The sequence below is a fragment of the Lampetra planeri genome, chromosome 41, assembly GCF_965212315.1.
Source record: "Lampetra planeri chromosome 41, kcLamPlan1.2.h2, whole genome shotgun sequence".
Lineage (NCBI taxonomy): Eukaryota > Metazoa > Chordata > Hyperoartia > Petromyzontiformes > Petromyzontidae > Lampetra > Lampetra planeri.
The window spans coordinates 216,386-240,953 of NC_136147.1; the positions used below are offsets into that span (position 1 = coordinate 216,386).

A 24,568-nucleotide genomic window follows, 5' to 3' on the forward strand; every position below is an offset into this window, starting at 1 on the left:
AGCCCAGAGAGCGTTGTCCGTGCACGAGCTTAAGTACAGCAAGCGCATTATACTTAAATTTCGTGAGTTATATTGAAATAATAATAAAATCCTGTAATAGCTCTATCAGTTTACTGGTGGATGAAGTTTCCCTCCCTGTGTTTAATTACGCGTGTCTGTGTGTGCACAACAACACTCGTTACCCAACTGACACATACAAATTAATTACTCAGATTGCCATGTTGTATTATATCAGTTTCGTTGATATTCATAGTTACTGCCCCCTTTGCCCTTTCAATCCATTGTTGGATGAAGGTCCACAGCCCCCCACCCCCCGATTCCTTGTCGGTCATGGGGGGGTTGTTTGACCGAACTTCCAACACGTTGGGTCAGCACGAGTTGGATCCCCGGACCGTTTGAGGCATCGCTCTCCACCGACGTTAGCCGTGGTCAGGGATAGAACTCAGGTCGACAGGTTCAATCATCGTGCACTCCTAACCCCTGCACAACCACTCTGCCCCCATTTACTCGTGATAATCATACTAATGCAATACAATTGTCCTGGGGATTGATCATGAACCCGACGGCGGCAAAGATGGCAATGCGGAAGTTCACCTTCAAGTCCCTGTGCACGATGCCCAGCTGATGGCAGTGCAGAACAGCCTCCAAGATCTGCTGGATGCAGTGGCTGGTGGAGGTGGCAGGAGTTCCCCCCGCGGTGGTGGTGTTGGTATCAGTGATGGTGTTGGTATCAGTGATGGTGTTGGTAGTACCAATGGTGGTGTTGGTGTTGTTAGAAACAGTGGTGGTGGGGGTATTGGCAGTACAGGTGGCGGCGGCGGTGGTGGCGGTGTGGCATGAACGGGAACAGGGGCGGCACACGGGAGCAGAGATGGGTCCAGCAGTGAGCAGAGGTCCAATGTCAGAGGTTAAGCATCAACGCGGCGCGACTGCAGGCGGCAGTGCCACGGCTTCAAACTCGACCGCCGCGGCAGAGGCAACGCAGCCGTGCGGGGAGGGGGGGGGGGACACTTAATTACGCGTATCGCACACAATCCATCAACGCGAACACGTGACAACACGCGCGCACACACACGGGGGAGCTGCTCAGCTGGGGGGGCCGTGGCGAGCGAGCCGTGGCGAGCGAGCCGTGGCGGAGCTCGCGTGGCGGCGGTCGTCAAGGAGCGTCGCGCTGGGGCTACCGGCACGGCGTTACCTGGCGTCGGCCTCGCTGTAGTATTCCCGCGCCACGATGTCTTCGAACAATTCCCCTCCGGTCACGCTGAAGCACGCACGCACACACGCACACACGGACACACACACGAGGACACAATCACGGACGAGCAGATGCATGCGTGTAAATACCAAAAACACAACTTGAACACAGGGGAGGACGTAAAAACCGATGAAACCTGTGACGCGGAGAGCAATGAAATGGGCGGCCGTGAGAAGGTGCAATTACGAAGGCATCGTGAAGCACGGGTCCCGGTGACAATAGTGCCGGATTTCGTCAGGTCTCAGAAGCTAAGCAGGGCCGAGCCTGAATAGCGGTTGGATGTGCGACCGCTGTGTGCGCACAGCAGGTTTGTCATCGGTGGCCAGGGGGTGGGCAGCAGTATAGGAACCGGAGCAAAATCCACTGTTGTGCTGTATTATGCTCCTACCTCCTCCATGCCAGTGGTTCTCAATGGGGGTACGTGGACCGCTGGGGGTACACGTGGCAATGTCCCAGGGGGGTACGCGAGGTGATTTATAAATGTGCTAAATTATATCATACATGAGTCATTGGTGAATAATCATGAATGAATCTGTCAATATAAAATAACTACGATGAAACGTAAATCCATATGGTAGCCTAGAACGATATAAAGACCCTTCTGAACTCATTGATCGTAAACAATGATTCAAAGAGTAATCGGCAAGCGCGAACAAATTACGTCATGCATACAGAGCGTTTGTTAATTTTTTTTTCATCCGCTTGAAGTTACTCGCGAGGATACCGCACAAAATGGACAATTGATTTAAATATTGATGTTTATTATTTGTAAATTTTTTACTCAGAACCGTGCTGGGTGAGGCAAGTGGGGTAACTCTGTTGAAACTAAATTTAACAAGGGGTACATTAACCAAAAATAGGTTGAGAACCGCTCCTCTATGGCTCCTCCAACCTTCACCAACGCGTACCAACCAGCGTGGCCGAGAACGGTAAAAAAAACACCACGAGCCGCACGGCGATGGTGGTAGCGGCCCTCATTGACAAGAGGGCCCTATGCGCGTTGCACTGCTGCAGTAAATCAGAAACGCCGCGGTTGTTGTGACGATTGCGACGACGCCGATGCAAGCGACACGGAAACCGGCAACGGGTTCAAAGCGTGGACACCGTCGGGTCAAGAAAGGTTTCTGCCGTTTGGCGAGCGCCGCTCCTAAATCCGAATTCGCCGATTGATGGATGGCTCCGCCGCCCGCACCCCCGGAGCGATAAAAAGCAACACGGGGTGGGTGGGTGTGGAGAAAGCTGCGTGATAAAAGGTTTTACGTCTGAGGAGCGGCGGCAACGGGGGAATCGGGTGGGGGGGGGTCAAAGATCGCAGCTTTTGGACCCGGAGTGCGGGGGCGGCGGTGGGCCAAACGTGCCACTTATGGCCAGGCACTTCGCACGGCAGTGAGCGATCCCGCAAAGTGAGTGCACAGCTCTTAGCGCTCTGACTAAGGGCCGCGATGGGACTCGAGGGATGAGTTTATTTCATTTAATCTTTAAAAAAAATTCTGCTGCCGCCAATACGTTCTATGGGCGTCGACGAGGATGGGCTCAAAAGTTGCCAAGAAGGGGACGCTTTCGGTTGCCCGCCTCCCGGCACCTTTGCCCATCAATCTCACACCCGCGAATCTCAATCACACGCCTGCGTTTCCAAAACCCTCGCACCTGCGTCTCAATCTCACACTTGGTCTCTCCCCACCGCATACGTGCGTGGGCGTCCTGTGTGTTTGTTTCTTCCCCCGCAGTGCTTGCTACTTCTCTCTGGTCTACTTCTCTTTCCCTCTCTCTCAAGCTCAAACCCGTGCCTCCCAAAGTCACGTCCGCACCACGCGACCTCACAGCCAGCCATGTCTTCCTTCCTGACCACACGCCCAACAGTGTACGTCCGTCGAGTGCAGTGTTTATAAAAGTTGAATACAAAAACCTTTACAAGTATATTTCCGTCCTTGCCCCCGAATATATCCTGATTGTGTGATAAGTATCACGTGACAAAATAATCCAAACGGATGTCATTGAAGTGCAGAAGTGGATAGGGGCAGAACTACTGTTGTGCTCCCTTCAGGTCATCTCTGGTCCACACAGTAGCACACACCACTTCCCCACCCGCCCTGCCACTGAGAATAATCTTCACCTCGTGTCGGTTAAACCGATAACTTTAAATCTCGCACTTGGAATTTGGCTAAATTAAGAACTAAATTCAACACATCTTCTTTTTTGTGCGGTCATTGATGACAGGGCTGAGACCATCAATAGACTACCCTCGAGAATTTGTTTTAAATCACAGAAGGCCACCTGCATTCGAACTTGGGGTCCGAGTGGTTGCCGGCTCAATGCTCTGAGCTGTGAGCCACCCAGCCATAAAGTCTGATTGTGTAGGTACAGCCAGTGTTCCATCCCCTAGAATCTCGTGTCACATGAGCAGCACCGAGACGCTACTGGGTGGTGACCTGGCCCAGCGGCAGCGTATTTGCTGCTTGGGGCAGAGGTCCAGGGTTCGAGTGAAGCGGCCGCCCTGGTTAGGGACACCGCGGTGGCGAGATGTTAACTCCCTTGCCTGGTATACAGGAGGTCGTGGGTTCTATTCGGACTTTGGTGCCTGTATATTTGGAGTATTTGGCTGCTATAAATTTACACACGATAAGCCACTTCCGTTGTGCTATCATGTGGCCAGGTGGCTTCTGAAAAACTATATAGCTCAGTGGACCTTATCTGGAAAAAAAAATAGTTTAGTGTTTATCGTAGTTTAATACTGCTGGTGTAATAACCATAATAACATTACACGCTGTCTGCTGCGCAAATTACTCAATTGGGATTATAGAGAGCAATCATCGCCCCCTACTGTCAGTCTAAGGCCCCAGGTCACTCTTGAAAATGAAAACTATCTTGGTCTCTTGAGTTAGTGCTGCTCAGTGGACATCTCAAGACATGAGAATCCATGGGGCATCCTCCTGTATCTTTTCAATCACCTGTCTAACACAAGCAACCACCAAGAAGCTCACTGGCCGAGTACAACATTGACCATTCCACACGCTTACATTATCACGATCATCATGATCAGCCACGATCTATCCACTGCTGCATGAACGTCTCACCAAGCCATCGCCACCTATTGCACCTTTCATGCACAATGGTCGCCCATCAAACGGCGTCATTCATACTCAACCCTGCTTAGCTTCCGAGATCTGGTGAGATTTGGTGCATTGCAGACCATTTGGTTGTAGGCTGCAGGTAACATCCAGGATTAACGTCCTTCATGATTTAATATCCATCAGGCCTTTTTAGTAAGTACCGTACAACTCTGAAGGGTGACCTTGATGTTTAATGTGGTGGGCATACAAAAACCCAGAAGGGGGGGGGGGGGAGCACAACAGTAAATTCTAAAACTTTGAGCAATGTTCAACGCTAAACAGAAGGAGCATCGATACCATCTGGTTTCGCCCATCGTGCATTCTGCTTTGGCTCTCACCCCCCCGTGTATTGGAAAAGGGGGTAAATGAAAGCCCACCCACTGAAGTTCACCCCCCACCACAGGGCCCCTCCCCCAGTGTGGGGCCTGTAGCATATGTTATAAAGGGGCCCGAAAGTAATTGTATTTTTTGTATTTGCTATACAGCCAGATAATACGACAAATCGCTAACCTTAAACACCTGGTCGTTCATTAAAGTTGAAAGCGGTATAGTACTATAGTGATAGAGCAAGTGCAGAATCACTGTACTGGAATTGATAGCTTGAAAGCATTTAGTGCGGGGCCCTTGAAAGTACGGGGCCCGTAGCTACTCCATGTGTAGTAGCTACTTGTGCTACGAGCATAATCCGGCACGGCCCTCTCCCCGCAATCCCTCACTTCCTCAACACTAAAGGGACCGCTGCACAAATCGATAGTCACCGACCACGACTGTAATCCAACAACACACCTCGACCGAAGGGGAATCCCTTTTGTATTCACAGTGGCTTCATAGGGGAAATTCAGAATGTTTTTCAGAATCCGAATATTTATTCATATCGGAGAAATCCGATGAGCTATAATGCTCTTTTCCCAGATGTCCAGTAGGGCCGGATAAGAATAAATTAGCGCCATCCCACGGTCACAAACCAACCTCTTGACGTGAATAAAAGATTCCCTCACGGCAGGCGTTCGAGAATGAAAATAAACCTTGTGGCATCGCAGGGGCCCACGAGCGATGGTGAGCGCGCGTGTTATTCTCGCGCGGCGGCGGCGTTGTTGTTATTAAAAACGATGCATTCGTGTGGTCACAGGTAATCAATGCAAAGTGAATGTCACGAAGTTTTTGTTTGTTCATTTTGAAAAACGGACCACACAGTTCCCGTGAGCTAGAGCTGCACGGCGTGCCGTCGCGTAGCGTTCCAAACGCCGCACGAACGCAGCGTCTGTGTCTAAGGGAACCCGGGGTGCAGTGCGAGTGGTCGCAGCCATGCGTGTAGAAGAGCACGAGAATTATCGCCCTCCTTACAGAGGCGGTGGGGGAGATTTTGTTTTCACAGTGTGCAGAGCACAGGCCATTGAGGCCCTATTGAGAAAACTTTTTTTAATTCAATAAAACTGAACTAGTTTTTATTTTACCAGGTGAGGCCCACTAAACTAAATAGATATTTTTCAAAAGTGACCTCGCCACAAATTTATAGCTCAACAAAGTGGCTTATAGGTGTGGAAATTTATCGCAGCTGAATACTCTAAACGCGTGATGATTCTACATGTGGAGGGAAAAACCAGAGGACCCAAGAAAAAAAGATCAGCACGACCCCAGGGAAATAAGAGAGACACGCAAACTCTAAAAAAAAATGCGCCGTCAGGGTCGGGATCAAACCCACGAGCGCCTGTATACCAGGCAAAGCAGTTCACATCTCGCCAACGCGGCGCCTCAAGTGGCCGCCAGCAACAAACAGCACTATTCAATGTGTAGCTCGTGAGTTCAGACGTCTCTTGAATGGAGCAAGGTACAAGCCCGAGCCTCGGTGGTGGCCATGCACGTGGCCTGCACTCCAGCACTGTGGAGGCAGCGAGGGTTGGTGGACCACCGCACAAAATGTGCAACTCCCTTCCCCCGTGGGCTTCAAGTAAGTGCCATACCCTCGCTCGCCAGGAGAAGGCAGTACAGCAAGCAGACTCATCGCCATCTGTTTCCATCTGTATCGGGATAGAGTGTTGGTTGTCCCCTCCCACGCGTGGGCTTTTTCTGGTTTCCTCTCACTTGGTATAATTAACACTCATTATTAATTGGCTGTTGAAAGAGAGTCCTGTGATTCAGGTGTGGCTCTACTGGATAAATAAATACAATTTTTTTACCTTTTGGGGGCGGGGGGGGGGGAGACGATAGGGAGGGATTTACAATGTGGAGGAGGCACGAGGGAAGACACGGAAATAGAAGCAGAAAAAGAAGCTCTTACAACAAACCTTGCCAAACACAATCAGCATGTCAACTCTTGGTCTTGATGGTGCTGCATGCTGCCAGCTGCTGGAAGTGTACGGCTTTTCAGCCTGTGCTTTGCAAACGTTTCTGGAATACCCTTGCCGCTTGTATCCAGCAGCTTGGTCCCCCCCTCCCTCCACTGCTATTCTTTATTGCCCTATTAGAAACAAAAACAGAGCGTACTTGCAAATGCGGCTAACTTTTTTGCCTAGTGCCTTTTGCATTTGCATTAAATGCCCCGTTCGTTAGTCGTACAATATTCCCTAAGGAACTCCCTGTCCTAGTTCTCTGTAATTCATGCGTTTTTTTGTCTTTTGTTGATGCTTAGCTCATGCGCGCACTACGTAAGTTTGCCGGGCAAACAGTCTAGACGGGGATAATTGGCGTAACAAATCACGGGAGCTCAAAGTCAGCCCCGCTACTGGGCAATACCTGTAAATGCGAAGGAGCATCGCGCACAAAGCTCCGTCATGGCTCAGCAGGGGGCACCCAGAGGGGGAGGGGGGGGCACAATCTGGGTGTGCCGTGAGAATGTCACGCAGGGCGCGCGTACGATAGAAGCACTGCACCAAAAAGGTGTAAACTAAAACGCTACATTTTTTGTATGAAAAGAAAAGAAAACACAAATGCACCATTATTTGCCTCCCGGGCATCAATTTGTCAATGCCACAGACGATTGCGGTTTTATGATTTCTCCGGCTCGAGCAAGGTGGGCTCGTTACGAACGTGGTAATGAGCCAACTGGGATTAAGTAACGTCTCTTCAATCGGCAGCCTATTCAATAAGTGTGCATAGGTCAACATTTCTCGTAGTTTAACAATTAGGGAAGCCAATTATAATTGTTTATTTTATTTTGCATCCGGACTTCGCCTGGCGATTGCAGTACAGTAGTTAACATCCATTCAGTGAAGTAGTCAACAAGTTTTGATAGAAATGTTTAAAAACAAAGATAAAAAGACAAATATCTCCGTATATCCTTAACAGACTGCTGAGGCAAGTGCTGTTCGCGAGCACCGATGAAGGCTGGCACGGCACACGAGCAGGTGGGTGGCTAACACCATGCCTGGTCGCCTTCGTCTCCCCAGTGCTAATGTTTTCCACCCACTGCACCAGTTGCCCATTCAAGACTGGGTCAACCCAAACGCTACTCAGTCAAGCATCTTAGCCTGGTCGCCTTCGTCTCCCCAGTGCTAATGTTTTCCACCCACTGCACCAGTTGCCCATTCAAGACTGGGTCAACCCAAACGCTACTCAGTCAAGCATCTTAGCCACACTAAATAGGGTACTCGAGGGGAGTGCGTTAAAATCACACGTTACGGAACCCATTTCATTATTACAGCCAAGGTAAGCCCTAATTATTTTTAGCGTTACTCTTGGACAACACGACGGTGTACGTTAATAATGTGGTTGCCCGCCAAAAAGTATTTAAAATTTCTTTTTTGGCTCTTGGTATTGAAAAATGTTCCACTCCGGAGCTAAAAGATTTGGTCAGGTAATTTGGCTTAAGGTTCCTCGCTTAATGAGGTGATGAATAATAAAGATCTGCATGTCTAATATGCGCCTGACATGGCAGCAATTACAGGAAAATTTCTCGTAAAAAAATGGGCATTTTAATTTTGAAGTAAAAAAAGATGTAAATTTGGGTCAGAGGTTGAATTGAATATGGGAAAAAAATCATACAAATTATGGTACTGTTCGCAATTTAGCATAACCATGAGGACGAGCAATTGTGAGAGAGAAAAAACTATCATTCATTATATAAAATAAGGTAGTCATTTTATTTTTTTGTATATGGACCATAATGAATGTAAATTGAATAGATTAAAAATAAAGAGCAAATCATGCATTTCTCTTTTGAGAGGCAGGCACATTTAGAGTGGATTTGCCAAAAACACCTGATCAGCAAGGCCAAGACACTTTAATTCATCAATGCCCACTTCATATTGCATTCTCCCTTTTCAATTACATTCATTTTTCTCTTTTATTTGGGTTTTTCCAATTATTCTGCCCTTTGTCCTACCTAGCCCCATTCCGCTTCCACATACCTCACCGCAGCTTTACACCCTTCTGCCGAGAAGCATTCACCATCAACCAAGGCTCCGCGACACTTCCAATATCGCCTTGCGGGCAACACCAGCACAGTCAATGTCTTCATTGAACCGAATGTTGCATCTCTCCAATTGATTCATTCCAAGTCGGCTATTCTGTCCATTGAAAAAAAAAATAGTGTAGCCTTAACAGACTGTTGGGACAAGTGCTGTTAGCGAGCACCTATTAAGGCCAGCACAGCACACGAGGGGGTGGGTAGCCAGAACCACGCCCGACCGTCTATGTCTCCCCAGTGGGGATGTTTACACACAACACAAGGTACTCATGAGGCTGAGTCGACCTAGAGGAGGCCCAGGAACAGTTCAGATATTAGTTACTGGTGTTGGCCGTGAGCGGGAATCGAACTGGGGTCGTCGGGTTCGTAGCGCAGCGTAGCGCTAACCGCTGCACAACTGCACTACCACTATTCTGACCACTGCCTTATCGTCACTCCTCTACAATTTACCAGACCTCTTGCCATCAAAACGAACCGCTTAGTCACGCAGTCTCAGAGGCATCGATATTCCCCACCCTCCAGCATCTCCTGCCAACTCCATCTTCATCTCCTTCCCCACCCCTCCGTTCTGTTTGAAGCCGACGTTAGGTCAGCGTTGGATAAAAACTAGCACAGCTCAAACCTCGATCCACTCCGCGCGTCATCGCATGACCCCCCCGCCCCCCACCGCTGGCTATTCCGCCGATGCCATCCACGTGAAGGGATGAGTGGATGGGCTCACCGCCGACTGGACGCGTTAAAGAGCGGCCTGCAAGGTAGCAAACGAGCCGATTCTTGCATCACGCACCTCCTACATCCAACGTCTCGCCCAGACTGCCTCAGAAAGTCTACACGCTCATTGTATGGATGTTGAACTTTTCGCACTGTACGTAGCTAACCGTGCTTATCGTAGGGGGTTAAAGTGGGGGGGGGGGGGAAGTCTTCATCCTGGTTATGCCTCCAGGTTTGAGAGGCTCTCTCTTGCCTTGCAGCAGTGGCTCTGAGCCCGAGATCTTCCCGCGACAGCTTCCAAATCCGAAGCCCGATCCTGATCGGCGACAGCGTCTCACCTCCACGCTCCCTTTGGGAATATTAAAATCGCTGGCTCCTCTGTCCATTTCTCGACAACATCAAGTTCCTCGGCATCACTCTCGACTCCACGGCTACACCAACGATAAGATCGGATCTTGCAACTCCCACCTCAGGGCCCTGCACCATTAAAGTGCACTCACGACCAGCGAGACCGCCACTGGCCTCGCCTGCAGCGGAGGTCGGGACCCGGCGTCGACGACTGCAACTCCGTCTTCGTTCCATCTGCAGGGTGACACGTCTATAACAACCATCTCGCCACGCATCCTCCTTGACACCCGTCATCCTCGGCTAGATTCCCTCGCCTTCAACTCCCTCCACAAGTTTCCCATGGGCATATTCTTAGGTTTTTTCGGTAAAGTCACGTAGATAAAAAATTAAAATTAATAAAAGTAAAATAAAATAAAAATAAAAATCACGACGTTTCGGAGGCAACACAAGCCTCCGTCTTCAGGTGGAACCGTCACAGCACGATAGCTGTATCAAGTAAATGAGAGATTATAAGAGATACCACTCCATATATATAATGGTTGAGGGGGGGGGGGGCGATGGGCCAGGGACGGCCCACTTTTTATTATTATGGTAAGGTGCGGCTTGAGACTACGGCTAGACTACATAACAAATGACTGAGCCTTTATTATGGTGAGGTGTGGCTTGAGACTACGGCTAGCCTACATAACAAAATGCTGCAAATTAGACCGAGCCTCTGCCATGTAGATGGTAAAAGCACATGGGCAGTAGGGTCGGCTACAAGATCCCTTGCCTGTGCCACCACGCCTCTACCTGTGAATCATACACCATATCTTTATTCGCTCCCTCCACCCTGCACGACAGCTCACGGTGGAACCCTCCGCAGGCGACCGATTCACGACCTCCTCCCTCCCTCCTCTCTACACCAAGGAGCAGGGCCGCCACTGTCTGGCGTCTTTTTCTCCGTGGCAGCCCCCGTGTCGCGCTCAGCTCCTCCCACCCTACACGACAGCTCATCGTGGAATGCTCCACAGCAGAATGACTGACCGCCCCCCCGGCCTCCCCATCCCCCCAACCCCCGCACCCTCCCTCTACAAGCGGGGCAGGGCAGGAATATATTTTGCAGAGTTCAGCCCCAGACAGTTCTGGCTGAAATGAAAAGCCCTGGTGACAATTCAGGGTTGCGAGGTAATTCAAGAAGCGATTGTAATTGTTATTGTTTTGTTTACATTGTGGTGAATGTAGTGTATGTACGCATGTATGTTGAACTTCTTTCGCACCGGACGCAGCCAACCATGCAAATCGGTGGTGTGGGGAAAGGAAAACAAACGAAAGACAAAAAGCAGTTCGAAATGAATTAATTTTCAATCAAAAAATTTCAATCTCGAAAGTGGCAACTAGCAGCTGCAGGGAATCTCATCAATCTCCGATAAGAACCTAAAAATAAAAAAAAACCACACATTCGCTCCACTTCAAGTTTGATCACATCAATCACCAGCAGCATGTAATTCCTAATCTAGGGTGGGTTGACGATTCTTTGATCTCCATCTACATCTCTTGCTATCTCTCCCTTGTTTCAATCAAACCTCCAGACACTCCCTTTCTTGTCTCGCATAAAATCGATCTTAACCAGGAATGCACAACTCTGCCAATCCCTCGTCTCATTAAATGACGAATAAAACAAAATCATCCTCAGGCAGCCACGATCGATCCACCGGTGGATTAAAATCTCTGGAAAGCTGCCGCTGAATCAACCCACGACTCGCCAACGTAGAAACCCACCTGGGCGCACCCCCCTGCCACCCGAGCTCATTTCATCGCTCCCATCTCATCTGTAGACATTCTCTCGGACACGACCACAATATGCCAACACGAAGCGGGTGCGGCGAGATTTCTCAGAGCACTCGCCCGCGAATGGCCCCGAGACGACTCCGTCGGGCGCGCCGCGCCATGCTGCACTACCGCTCTGCAGCGTGTGTTCGTACCTGTGCACCCACACCGGTAAACTCTGGCTCCCGCGAGATGCCGGCTCAGCATCGGCAACATGGGAATTACTCCCCAGAGCCAAAAGGCCACCTCTGCCGGTGGATTGTTTCAACCCAATTTGTGAGCCTCCTTTTGAAAGCCGAGGCCTGGATCAGAGTGCGAAGTCATTAAAGGCTGAGAGCCAGATCATGCCACTGTGAAATTACACTACCTGGGCTCTGTTGAGCCTGCTAGACATGGTCACATTTTCTTTCATCCGTCCCTTCCCGACAATAAATGGATTGCGTTTCCAAGGGAATGTCCACGGAGGAGATGGAGTGCTGAAATTCAGCTCGTGTGGATTATTAGGATAGTGAGCAGTGGGCGATGGCTTGGGCAGGTCATTATACAGCGGTGGTTTCATCATGGCTGACGATGTTTAAGATAACTCCGTGTGGCTTTAATATAGTCAACTTATTTATTTGAGATAATGGAGAGGGAGGGTGGAAGAGACAGATAACCCAGATAAAACAAAAATACAAATAATGTAGAAACACGTGCATATTAGATCATACACGCGTGGTTGTTGTTTATCTACAGAGAATGGGGGGGGGGGGTGGTGAAGATGGAGAATGCGTCATCAGTTTTTAATGCCGCTTAAAAATGTACCGGTTCCTTGCCGACGCGTTTGTGTTCCCATGGGCACCGTCCCTCGATGTGCGAAAAATTTGTTTTCCCAAAATTACAACAAAAAAGTTTTCATAAACACAGTTAATCTGCAACCCAGATCATCCTCCCATGGATTACAATCAAGAGTTAGCGCTGGGTACAGTATAGTTTATCGGAGCATATTGTTTGACAAAGAGGACTTACAGATCGAAGAGCAGGTAATGGAATCCTTCTTCCGAGATGCTGTCATGTAGACGCACTGTGGAAAGGGTGGGGGTGGAGAAAAGATGATGAATGTGAATATAATGAGCTCATGAAAAAATATATTTTCATTTAAATTTAAGTTTGATTGGCACTCAACAAAGACAAAGATCCCCTGTGTAGCCTTAACAGACTATTGGAGAAAGTCTTGTGAGTGAGCACCTATGACGGCTGGCACAACACACAAGGGGGTGGGTGGCCAGCACCACGCCCGGCCACCTTTGTCTCCCTAGTGGTGATGTTTACACACCGCACCAGGCGAGTCGACATAGGGGAGACCGAGGACCGTTTCAGATAATTGGTCACTGGTGGTGGCCATGAGCGGGAATCTAATCCGGATCACCGGGTTAATAGTGCAGTGTGCTACCGCCTCCCCACACAACACAAAGACAAATATCCCCCGTGTAGCTTTAACAGACTGTTGGGGCAAGTGCTGTAAGCAAGGACCGATGAAGGCCCCACAACAAGCACACAGGCACACAAGCAAATGCAAAGACAAAGACAAAAAGAGCACTCTCCTAGCTTGTCATTACAGAACACCACACATGCCAACTTTGTCTTCTCAGCACCGACACGAGGCCACACCACACCAGGCACAGCTTAGTTTTAATCCGAGTCGACCGAGATATCTAGATATTATTAGAAGCCACCGATGTGCAGGTCGAGGTATTACCGAGATGAAACGCATTCGCAATGGGTTTTTTTACGTGCATGTGCAGGCCATTTTGTCAATCCACTGCTGGATGAGGGCCTCCCCACTCAGTGCTGGTTTTGGGGATTATTTGACCATCCTTGCACCACTATGGTCAGTGCAGGGTCATAAAGATGTGGGGGGTGGGGGGTGCACAGACGTGGGAACATAGAATTACAGTACAACAGATGTTGCTGCACTGCCCTTTGCTTGCCTGCAACGTAACCCCACAAGCCTATAACAACTGTTATGCTTGCACGATGGGTCAAACATCCAGGTGCTATCGATGATGGATTTAAAGATCTGGCGAGGTCTTGTGCATTTTCAAGAGATTTCGTCATGGGCTTGTACCCGCATGAGACATCATTCAATAACATTGAAGAGGTACGTGCAAAATAAAAAAAATGGGTATCGCAAATCTGAACAGCTTTTCGTCGCTTGATCAGGTTAGGATTGCAAAATCGCATGTCTGGGATGGCGACAAGCGGTTTAATAACTGAATGCGCCCGCAGATTATTGCCAAGTGTGGAACAGCAAACGACAACCGAACGACAAGGCCGCATTTTCCCTGCCGTCAATCGGTCTGAAGGATAAAATTGTTCAAGGGCATCTGAGGCTGCGGACATCCACCTCTAAAAGGTGCAAATGTTTCCCTTTGTAAGAACATCCATTCTCACAATTATCTGGGTTATTGACTTTGGCCATGAAAAATCACTTCCCACATTGTCAGGCCATCGAGGGGGCATTATCGCACTGGGCTGCCAGTTCAGCATCAATTGTGAATCCTTCCCCGTGCACACATTCACCCCCTATCCCCCACCTGTGTTCACCCCCCCACCCCCACCTGTGTCCACCACATTCATCTTCACAGCGAGCGCGATGCATCCAAGCTCTGTAATTTTTCCTGTGTGCCAAAACCTGCTCCCTGCGTTTATCTCTCCCCGTGGCTTTTCGGGGTCGGGTCGTGCCACCGCGCGTTGATTCGGCACGACATCCGACGTTTCGCTCCACGTGCTGGGACCTTCTTCAAGAGCCGAATTGAGCAGCGAAGAAACGGCTCGCGGCACGTGGAGCGAAACGTCATGGCCGAGGGGGGGGGGGGGGGGCACGCAAAAAAAACACGCTCGGTGGTGCAACAACGAAATCGCATCGGTGGGCCGCACAGCACAACCACGAAAAACCCAAGACGATAGCTGCTCCTGCTCTCGTCGCCTTGGTCACAAGCGTGAACAATTTATACAATTCATCCGGGTGGTGGTGGCTTTGCACGTGGTTGCCTGCAATCTAGCATTTCTTCTTTGGCACGGCTGATGTAGATGCAGAGCAACGACTAGAATGTCACAATCAGGTGGTCAAGCCAGACAAGCGCGTTGCAGGAGTGGCGGAGTTGCAGCGCTGCGACGTCGCCTTCGTATTTGCGGATCGGGCATTGCGTCGTTACACGTCGTGTGGTCTTGTTCTGGATGACCGCGATCGCACACCAAAGAGTTTTTATTTTTTCCCATTCGTGCATCAGCTATCAGAATCTGCCACGGATGTTGCGAGACTCCCTTCCCGTGGGCATCGAGGCGCCATACCCTGGCCCGCCACGGGAACGCAGTGCAGCAAAGTGTGGACTAATGACATCTGTCCTTTCTGTATGGGCTAGAGTGTTGCCCCTTCGCATGCCTGGGTAAACACTCTTTGAGAGCGAGTAAATCACGTGCACGTCATAAGCTTAAATCATTTGTTTGTTTTAACCGAGAAGAGAGACGTCCCAAGGAGGCAGCAACGGTTAGCACGATTGGCTACGTACAGTGCGAAAGAAGTTCAACACACATACATATATCAATTGACTTTGGGCTTTAGGAAACAATTTTTACAATGTCTCCACTGGAAATACACACCGTTCCCCGCGTGTAATTATATTGTGTAAATGACCCAGTAAATTATAGGTCATAATTAATAGCAGCTATGCCATTGCAGCTCGGCCTCGTGCGTTAAACACTTGAGCTGGCGTGTGTGTGTACGTGTGTGTACGTGTGCGTGTGTGTACGTGTGTGTGCGTGTACGTGTGCGTGTGCGTGAGTGTGTGTGTGTACGTGTGTGTACGTGTGTGTTTGTGTGTACGTGTGTGTACGTGTGTGTGTGCGTGTGTGTACGTGCGTGTGTGTGTGCGTCGGGAGCTGTAGTGTAGCGGTTACCGCGCCGCTCCAAACCCCGGCGTCACAAGTTCGATTCCTGCTCACGGCCAACACCGGTGATGATTATCTGTACCGACCCTGGGTCTTCCCTAGGTCGACTCAGCCTCAAATAAGTACCTAGTGCGGTGTAAACATCACTACTAGGGAGACAAAGGCGGCCGGGCGTCGTGCTGGCCACCCACCCCCTCGTGTGCCATTCCGGCCTTCATCGGTGTTCGCTAACAGCACTTGCCCTGTTAAGGATATATGGGGGATCTTTGTCTTTGTTCATGTAAATGGTAACACTGCGATTTGCAAAATGCATGACGGTCGCAGAGACCCAGGTTTAATTCTCGTGTCACGTTCTAAAATCAATGGCGAGCAATATCTGAATCTGTGCTGGGTCTCCAACGTAGGTCAACTCAGGTCTTGAACAATCACCCGCTGCGGTGGGTAAACATCGGCACGAGAGAGACATCGGGGCAAGAAGGCGTGCACCATTGCAATAGGCGCTCACTAACAGCACTTGCCGCAACAGGCTATAAGGCTATAACGCATTGAATCTTTACCCGTGCGCGTGTGTAAATGATGGCACAGTGGTACAATCACGGAGACCCGAGTTTAATTTCCAGCCAAGTGAGAATTCAAACCTGTCTTGAGCCTCATGTGTTGGTCAACTCGGCCTGAAAATGTGCTCCTGGTGCATTGTGCAAACACCGGGAAAGACAAAGGTGGGCAGCGCGTGACGTTGGCCACACCACCTCTTGCAAACCGACCAAGCCCTAAACAAATAGAGGCACTCGCGAATGGCACTTGCCCCATTTGCTGCTCCCTTTCTCGGATGGCATTTTTGTGTGTGCAAATGCCGCATGCAGCAGCAGAAGCAGCAACGACGGGGATCTTCTTCCTCTGTGCAAGCAGCACTGCAATTGTGCAACTGTGCCGCACTGTACCACAGCGTGGTGGGCCAGATGCCCTCTCAACCGCGGCGGCGGCGGCGGTGGCGGTGCGCACCAAAACGCAGCCAGGATTTTTTCAATCCGCAGAAGCCGGCGCAAAACCGCCACGTTCGCCTTGAGACTACATTCTTTCGGAGAAACTTGAGCGGCCGGGGGATACAATCGCTGCGGTGCATCGTGGGGCTCTTTGCGAGTTCACCGGAAAGGAACGGAGTCTCAAGGCGAACACGCAGTAGTCGTTAGCAGCAGGATTGGGCAAAGCACATTCCGATGGAGTAGGATCCCTCCCGAAAAATAAAATAACTCGAGACTTCCGAGGCAGACTCTCTCTGGCTACAGAAAGATGTGTGTATCGATGCCTTCGTGATTGTGAAGAATTGCCCCCGCCCCTCGCCACACACAAAGGCACATGAAGTGCGAAACACATTTATTTTTACATTTGCATTGCTGGGTGCAGACATTTGTGGCACGTCTTTATTCTGTGCTTAATTTCAGCCGCAACAGTCTGGACACATATTGGCAACAACACATGTATCCCATCTGAACTGGTCTTAAACCTATTCATAGGACTATAGAAATATAGGGTATAGTATAGGATTACTATGTATAGGGTGCAATGGCGGCGATATATTACCGAAAATACCTCGCCTCGTATGCAAGAGGTCGTGGGTTTGATCCCGACCCCGATGACTCTATATTTGGAGTTTGCATGTTCTCCCCGTGGTCACGTGGATTTTTTTCTCCGGATCCTCTGGTTTCTCCCTCCACATTTAGAAACAAGCGTTTAAATTATTTGGCTGCTATACATCTACATGGTATAAGCCACTTAATTGAGCTATCTAACTCGATTCTGAAAACGAGCTATATCGTTCAGTGGGCCCTACCATGTAAAATATAAAGTTTAGTTTAGTTTGAGTGTACCTTGTACTCTAGCGGCCGTGCCTTACACCGATAATCTTTACTCCAAAGCAGCGTCCGGAAAATATTCAATGAGAAACTATGTCCTTTTCTTCGATTTCCAGAGCACCGCACGATCTGGAGAATACGATAATATGTGTATTAATATTTTATATAGAGAATACGGTAATATGCGTCTTATTATTTTAAACGAAGCTGCTCTGGCAGCCACGTGCACGAATTGTGCACTAGCGTGGGTGGGGGGGGAGCACTCATGCGAGGGAAGTCGCAGGCTTGTGATAAGGCACCAGGGCCTATTTAATCTCATGCGGAATATCACCAATTAGGGACCGGCGCTCAAAGGAGGCTGCTTAACGTGGTCTGGCCGGGATCACTCTGCTAAAATGGCAAAGACGTTGAAATAAAAAGTACCAAAAATTAATTCAGCTGGTTTCAACATGTTTTTCTTCTTACCAAGCACAACATTTTACAGAAGTGTTTCACAGTGGCAGCACCCACAGTAAAGGGGAAGTGCCGAGTTTAGACTCGCAAGGCGATACCGTATTTTTTCTTCCTGTTACGCCACCAAGCCAAATATGAGAAGTTTTTATCTGTGGTCCGATTAGGGTTACCACCTGTCCGAGTTGTACGCAGTCAAGGACAATTTTCATCTGTGTTCAGGTGGCAGCAGGAATTGATTTGTAACCGAGATCTTTTGTTACCGGGATTGCCGTGTTGAACCTTACACTGCAAAGTTTTTGCAACAGACGAAATGTCCACGTTTGGGTCCACAGTGGACAAGGTGGCAATCCCTCATTTCTGACGAATGGCAAATCCAGACCGCGTTAGAGCGCACGCTTGCTTGTATAGGAAGCAGTGACGCGCCAAGTGACAATCTCGTTGACCCACGGTCACTCCCGGGAAACGCACACAACACGGGGCGAATATTCAGGGCATCCGTAAACCTTAGCTGGGCGTGCCCTTGAGTGGACTCGGCCTCACGTGGGCATCTTGCTGGCGGTGTCGTCAACGGCTCCAGATACAAGTACGTCAGCCCCCACCGAGCTTCACAGCGCTGTTTCAGTGACCGCTCACTGAAATGGCTTATCACGTGGAAATTTAAAGCAGCAAAAATTCTCGAAGCGTATTACGATTCAAAATGTGGAGGGAAAAAACCCGTGGGACCCGGAGAAAAATCAACGCTACCACGGGGAGAGAGAAAACATGCCAACTCCAAATATACAGCAGGCGTCAGGGTCGGGATCGAACCCACGACATCCTGGCCACCCACCTCCTCGTGCCATGCTGGCCTTAATGGGCGCTCGCGAACAGCACTCTCTCCCACCAGCGTACCGTCTCTGTGCAAGTCACGCGTGAGTGTGTGCGAGAACGCACACGTTCCTGTAGGCCCGACTAATCGGAGGCACACGAGGGAAAAAAGTCTCGGGGTGAATTTTCCACGCTCATGCTAAGGCAATTGCACTTTGCAGAAATAAAAATGAAAAAGAAAAAAATCTCGCAAAAAGCACTTCCACCACCACCGCCACCCACCCACCACATGAATCAGCCAGCACTGATCCATCCGCTCATCTCACGTCCACCCACACAGCCTCCTGCGTCCCACTCTCACGAGCACAAAGATCTCCCCCAATCACCGCCTTTGACGACCGCCCGTTTAAAGGCCCAAGGGCGAGCACCCATTAAGGCCAGAACGGCACACAAGTGGGCGGCGGGGGCAAAGTGGTGCGGTCGCCTTCCTCTTCCCACTCCTGATGGTGGTGACGCAACTCCACGCCGGAGTCATTATTCAAGGCCGAGTTGACCCTGAGAGAGTCAAAAGTTCCGATTCTTATTGCGAAAGGTTGTGGGCCGGATAAGTGTGCGAAGAAGCACGGAGAGGTGCATGCTTGGAAGTGCACTGATGTACAGGGAGAGGAAGATGTCGCTTAGAGAAACGTGCGCCATTTCGAGACGTCATTTAGAAAAGTAAGGGGGGGTCCCCGGGGAAGCAGGCGTCGTTAGGAGGGATGATGGCTGGCAGTCGAGACGAATTAGAGAGTGAGCAGTCAAAGTAGGGGACCGCTCTCAAGATGCAGGGGCGATGGATGAATGCAGCTCGAGTGCAGGAGCCAAAATAGATGGATTGTTACACCGCAGGACCTAAGGAGGAGACATGGTGATGGCTTTGGGAGTCCTTCATTCAGCAGTGGATAGATCATGGCTAATGGTGATGACATGATGAATGCAATCGGTTTACGTAATCCGTGTAGTCATGAGAAGCTCCGCATTCTAACAGAAAAATAGATATTCTTGCATAAAGTTGCGACCATGAACTGTGATAATCGGGAAGAGAGTGGCGAGGTCAGGAATCGAACCGGAGGTCACTGGCGGAGGTCTCTGGCGTTGTAGCGTGTTTCAACAAAAAGCTTAAAAGGCCTACCAGGTATTTACCATTGGAAACAGCCCCGTACATGTGACGCCTATGCTATGGAAACATGTCATATTAATTATCAGCAGAGCAGGAGCCACTTGTTACGAGAGATGATGGCGAAATAGGTGGGAGGGTGGCTTTAATTGAAGAAACGCCGCCCCCCCCCCCCGTGGCCCCTGCGTGTAAACGCAAACTGTACACCGCGCGGCAGCTCGCTCCCATCACCAAACTCCTCCGCCACGGAAACAAAGATCTCCCTGTGAGCCCACGCAAAGAACGTTTCATGGGCACGCGGTGGCGAGATGTTAACTACCTCGCTTGGTACGCAGGAGGTCGTGGGTTCGATCCAGACCCTGACGCCTGCTGTATTTGGAGCTTGCATGCTCTCCCCACGGTCGCTTCGATTTTTGTCTGGGTCTTCCAGTTTTTCTGCTCCACATTTATCAACGTGCGTTTAGAGTATTTGGCTGCTATGCTATAAATGTCCACATGATAAGCCACTTCGTTGAGCTATCATTTGTGGCCAGGTCGCTTCTGAAGAAGAGCTATGAAGCTCAGTGGGCCTTACCTGGTAAAATATGAATGTTAAATAGTAATAGTTGACCTCTCCTTGTCTTTGAGGATGCAGCCGCAATTCACCATGTTTTATCCACTGCTGGAGGAACCCCCCCCCCCCCCACGTCATCCCTCACGGTCCTGACATGCCAGAATCAAATCTCACTCCTGCGGCAGGGCAAACCATTGTTGAGACTGCCACGCCTGCCAGGAGATGGAGTCGCATGTCCAGTGTGGTGACCATTCCATCACCTTGGCAACATCCCCGAAGAATCACAATAAAGTTGATACATCGCTACACGCGCCATATCTTAAAAACATAGGCCAACATTATGAACGCCCCCCATTGTTTTAGCCTCTTTGAATCCCCCCCTCCCATTGACATCAACAGCACTGGATGTTTGTTGTTTTCAGGCTGAGTTGACTAAGGGGGAGGAGGAGGGGGGGCACACGATAGCTCGGTACCACGAACCTTTTGATGATTCGCCAACGATGCGCTCGACCAGAAATGAAAACCCGGATTTCTGGCCATGGGGCTTGGCGGGCCTGGTGAGGCGATCGCGTTGGGGTCCACATATCGCGTGCAAAGACAAAGATCCCCGTATAGCCTTAACAAGACTGTTAGGGCAAGTGCTGTTCGCGAGCAGCCATGAAGGTTTGAATTGCAAACGAGGTAGGTGGCCAACACCACGCCCGGCCGCCTCTGTCTCCCCAATGGTGATGTTTACTCATTGCTCCAGGTACTCATTTGAGGCCGAGTCTACCTAGGGGAGTAATCGTTCACTGGTGTTGGCCATGAGTGGGTATGGAACTCGGGTCGCCGGGTTCGTAGTGCAACGCGGTAACCACTGTGCCACCGCTCCCTACATACACACCCACACACGCACACACCCACACACGCACGCCCACTGATGAAGAACAGACTGCCGGAAAGACGAATGGCATCGTGATTTACAGACGGACAGACACATGCACAGGCAGCCAGCTATACAAACACAGCCATAAAAATGAACAGATGACATATGGATGGACCGATGGAGACACGAAACATTTAAATCACATATGGACGATACATGCAAATGGAAAGAAAGACATGCAGACACACATGGGCAGAGATGGACAGATGGACGGACGTATGGACACGTGGATATAAAGATGGGCACACAGAAAGAACGACAGCCAAAATTAGCACTTGCCCGCATAGTCGATGAAGAGCTACGTGGGGGTTCTTTGTCTTTGTGCGCTAGGGAGCACAGACACCGCCTCAATGGGTTACGCCCAGCATGGGGGGGGGGGGCACCACCAGGAGACCACCGGCCAACGTCACCCATCAGCCGACACCGGCGCTTCGTCCCTCGCGGGGGGCAGGGGGGGGTGCAGCTCAGTGGACGGATGAATCGCGCGCTGCCGATGAACGCGAGCCTCGAGATTCATCCGGGAGGAATGGTCATGATCCAGTCACGATCTCCATATATTATTTGCTCTCATTGCAAAACATCGTTGCGTATCCCCCCCCCCCCTTTAGCGTCGAGGGGGGTAACGCCGGCACATAATTTGCATACCGATTAGCATAATTTGCAATGGGTACTGCATAGTAGCCCAGTCTGGCCACTGTGGCAACAAAAAAAGTGCCTATGCTTGATTTCAGTATCAAATATTATATACACTACATACAAATTAAGCAATAAAAATGCTGCACGTATACATATCGCGCCATGCAGAGTGTTCGAGATACGAGTGGTAAACACAAAAAAAACACCCAAAAAATATATAAATCAGCTACAAACATAATGTCATACAAGAATGTGCAAAAATAAGCCATTTTAAATCATTATTCGATTTTTCGGCGTTTTTGAAATTCCAGCGCCCTCCCCCCCACAGAGCCGCCGGGTGATCGATGATCTCCCGTTTGTAGCATCTTAATTCCAGGCGAGCATACGACGCAATGTAAGTGGGCTTGGGCAGGACCCCTCGCTCGATGGAATGCTTCCTAATGGGTGACACTGGCGACAGAATGGAACCTCCGTGCAGAGAACAAATGTATCCTTTTCTTTGGGCACATCAATTCATTTTGTGGGGGAAATATGCAGTAAACCCGAGAGCCAAAGTCCAACAGTGACCAGGGAAGCACAAACGGTAAAACGTGACATCGCATTGGACTGCGGATAGACCCGGGCAAAGAGTTGAGGAACAAAACAAAAGGGCCACCGCCATCGTCGAATCCGTTCTTGTAATAGCAGCCCCGCGTGGCTACGCAAGCGGCCGCTCCCACCCCACATACCACGCCTCCTCTGTCGAGATCATGTTCCCGCAGCGCATTATTTCGAACGGTCAGGGTCACGCGTTTGTTTATTTATTCACCCTTAAATTTTTCATTTTAGATGCATTTTTGTAATCCTCTCCGAGGTCGGGGAATGCGAAGATAGCGGCGGTGGCATCAAACCGGCGGATGCTGAGCGTCTTCAACTGCAGCCAGCGCCGAGCTTTGCGTTTCCCACCCTGCCACCGCCGCCGCGAACGATCGGACCCCGTGCAAAAAAATCCTCCCGGGGTTTAATTACCGGCGGCTCCGTCAATGAGCATGGCGGGGAAGGGGTCGCGTAGACTGCCGCTCACGGGCAACTCGCTGCTCCCGTTTTGTAATTGGGACAATGTTTAGTTACTTCTACTTACATAGTGTGCCCCAGTGGGCAGTTACCGCACACGTCATTTTATTCGTGCAAAGAACGCCAGGATTCTGCACACCGCTCCCCCACTCCCCCCAGATTCCCTCCTTTTCTCGGAGCTGCACGAATTTTAGTTGCAATTCTAGAGGGGGGCATCTGTCGGGTGGTGCGTGTGCACGAAACAAGCCGGGACAATATCGGTCATCCTCATTTTACGGCCCCTTGATGTGCTCCATCCGATTAAACAGCAAAAGCAAAGACAGATCCAGCGTTACAACAGCATACAATTTGGTTGTATAGAGCGTGCCGAGATGCTGTATAAAAACGGTGGACATGGTTATTTTGTCGAGGCAGTCAGTCTCAGGGTAGAAGCAAAGAAGGGCTTGAGAGGCTGGCATTTATCTGATGCAGGGAGTAGAAAGCACGGACAGCATGGGCCAACAGAGGACATGTTGTGACCTCCCACTGAGCGAAAGTTGACTGAGGGATTCGGCAGAAAGTCTCGGTTTGTGGGAGCGAGAGGCAGGAGAGTGCGTGGAGGGGAGTAGAGTGAGATGAGAGGGGAGAGGCAGGAGAGTGCGACGAGAGGGGAGAGCTGGGCAGGGGCGAGTCAGTGGATCTGCGATTGGATTGGGAGCCAGTGGGGCACGGGAGGGGTGGAGGGGTGGAGGGGAATCGGATTGTTGGGAGGGTGGATGAGATCTCATTTCACGGGTGCGTCCGAGAAGTCCGGCCCGCACCCGTAAATACGCGGGCCGGACCGCACCTCCGATTAGCGCGGTCGGCTACGTACGGTGCGAAAGAGGTTCAACGTACACACGTACATCACGTGGAGCTCGGAGATGACGGATTTGGTCGAGTCCGTAGGAGGAGAAAGTTGCAATCGTCAAAACCCCCGAGGATGCGATTTATCTCCATTGACAGACGACGCTCCGGGCTCCCGGGGCGAGCTTGGGTTGACCGGGACGAAATAATCCGGGGCCTGGTTTTGTTGGCTCGATCCCTTTACCCTGCCCCACACGCGACCCCGGGAGGCTCAACGTTAAATGCGAATTCAATGCAAAGTGATTCGGTATCAATCATTCAATTAAACGGCGCCTGCTCGGGCCACCTGACGCGTGCAATTTCCCCTAACGGAGAGGGCCATTAATGCCTCTCTCCACATCGTTACATTTTACATTTAACCCCCCGTAATTCTAAACCCATCGATTTTGAGCCCTACACATAACAGCTCGTTTTTTTATTTTTAAACATCCTCAAGCACCATGTGACAAAAAAATCCATGGCAACCATCCTGACCTCAAAAATTAGATCGGATGATACAACGACGGGCTGCAGAACCCAGACGGCGGAGTTAAAAGTAGTGCCGGTGGAAAGGGGGCCTGGGTGACTCAGGCGAGCACCTCCTCCTCGGGTTCTGGGTTCGAGTCCAGGCTCAACGGACCAGCGATTGATCCAATTGTGCCGATGCCACATGGCTCAGCGGTCGAGCGAGCAGCTCGAA

General features: G+C 50.3%; 1 protein-coding gene across 2 annotated transcripts in view; it reads right to left on the minus strand.

The window, feature by feature from the left end:
* Nucleotides 1-24,568, minus strand: part of LOC144732034 (calcium/calmodulin-dependent protein kinase type II delta chain) — an 86,685-nt gene that overhangs the window by 16,832 nt on the left and 45,285 nt on the right. For both annotated transcript variants that reach the window (XM_078613231.1, XM_078613230.1), the window contains exons 4-6: nt 12,647-12,701; nt 1,196-1,261; nt 595-667 (exon numbers count right to left, since the gene is read on the minus strand). In XM_078613231.1, the coding sequence (XP_078469357.1) occupies nt 595-667; nt 1,196-1,261; nt 12,647-12,701 (194 nt within the window). The remainder of the gene's footprint in view (nt 1-594; nt 668-1,195; nt 1,262-12,646; nt 12,702-24,568) is intronic.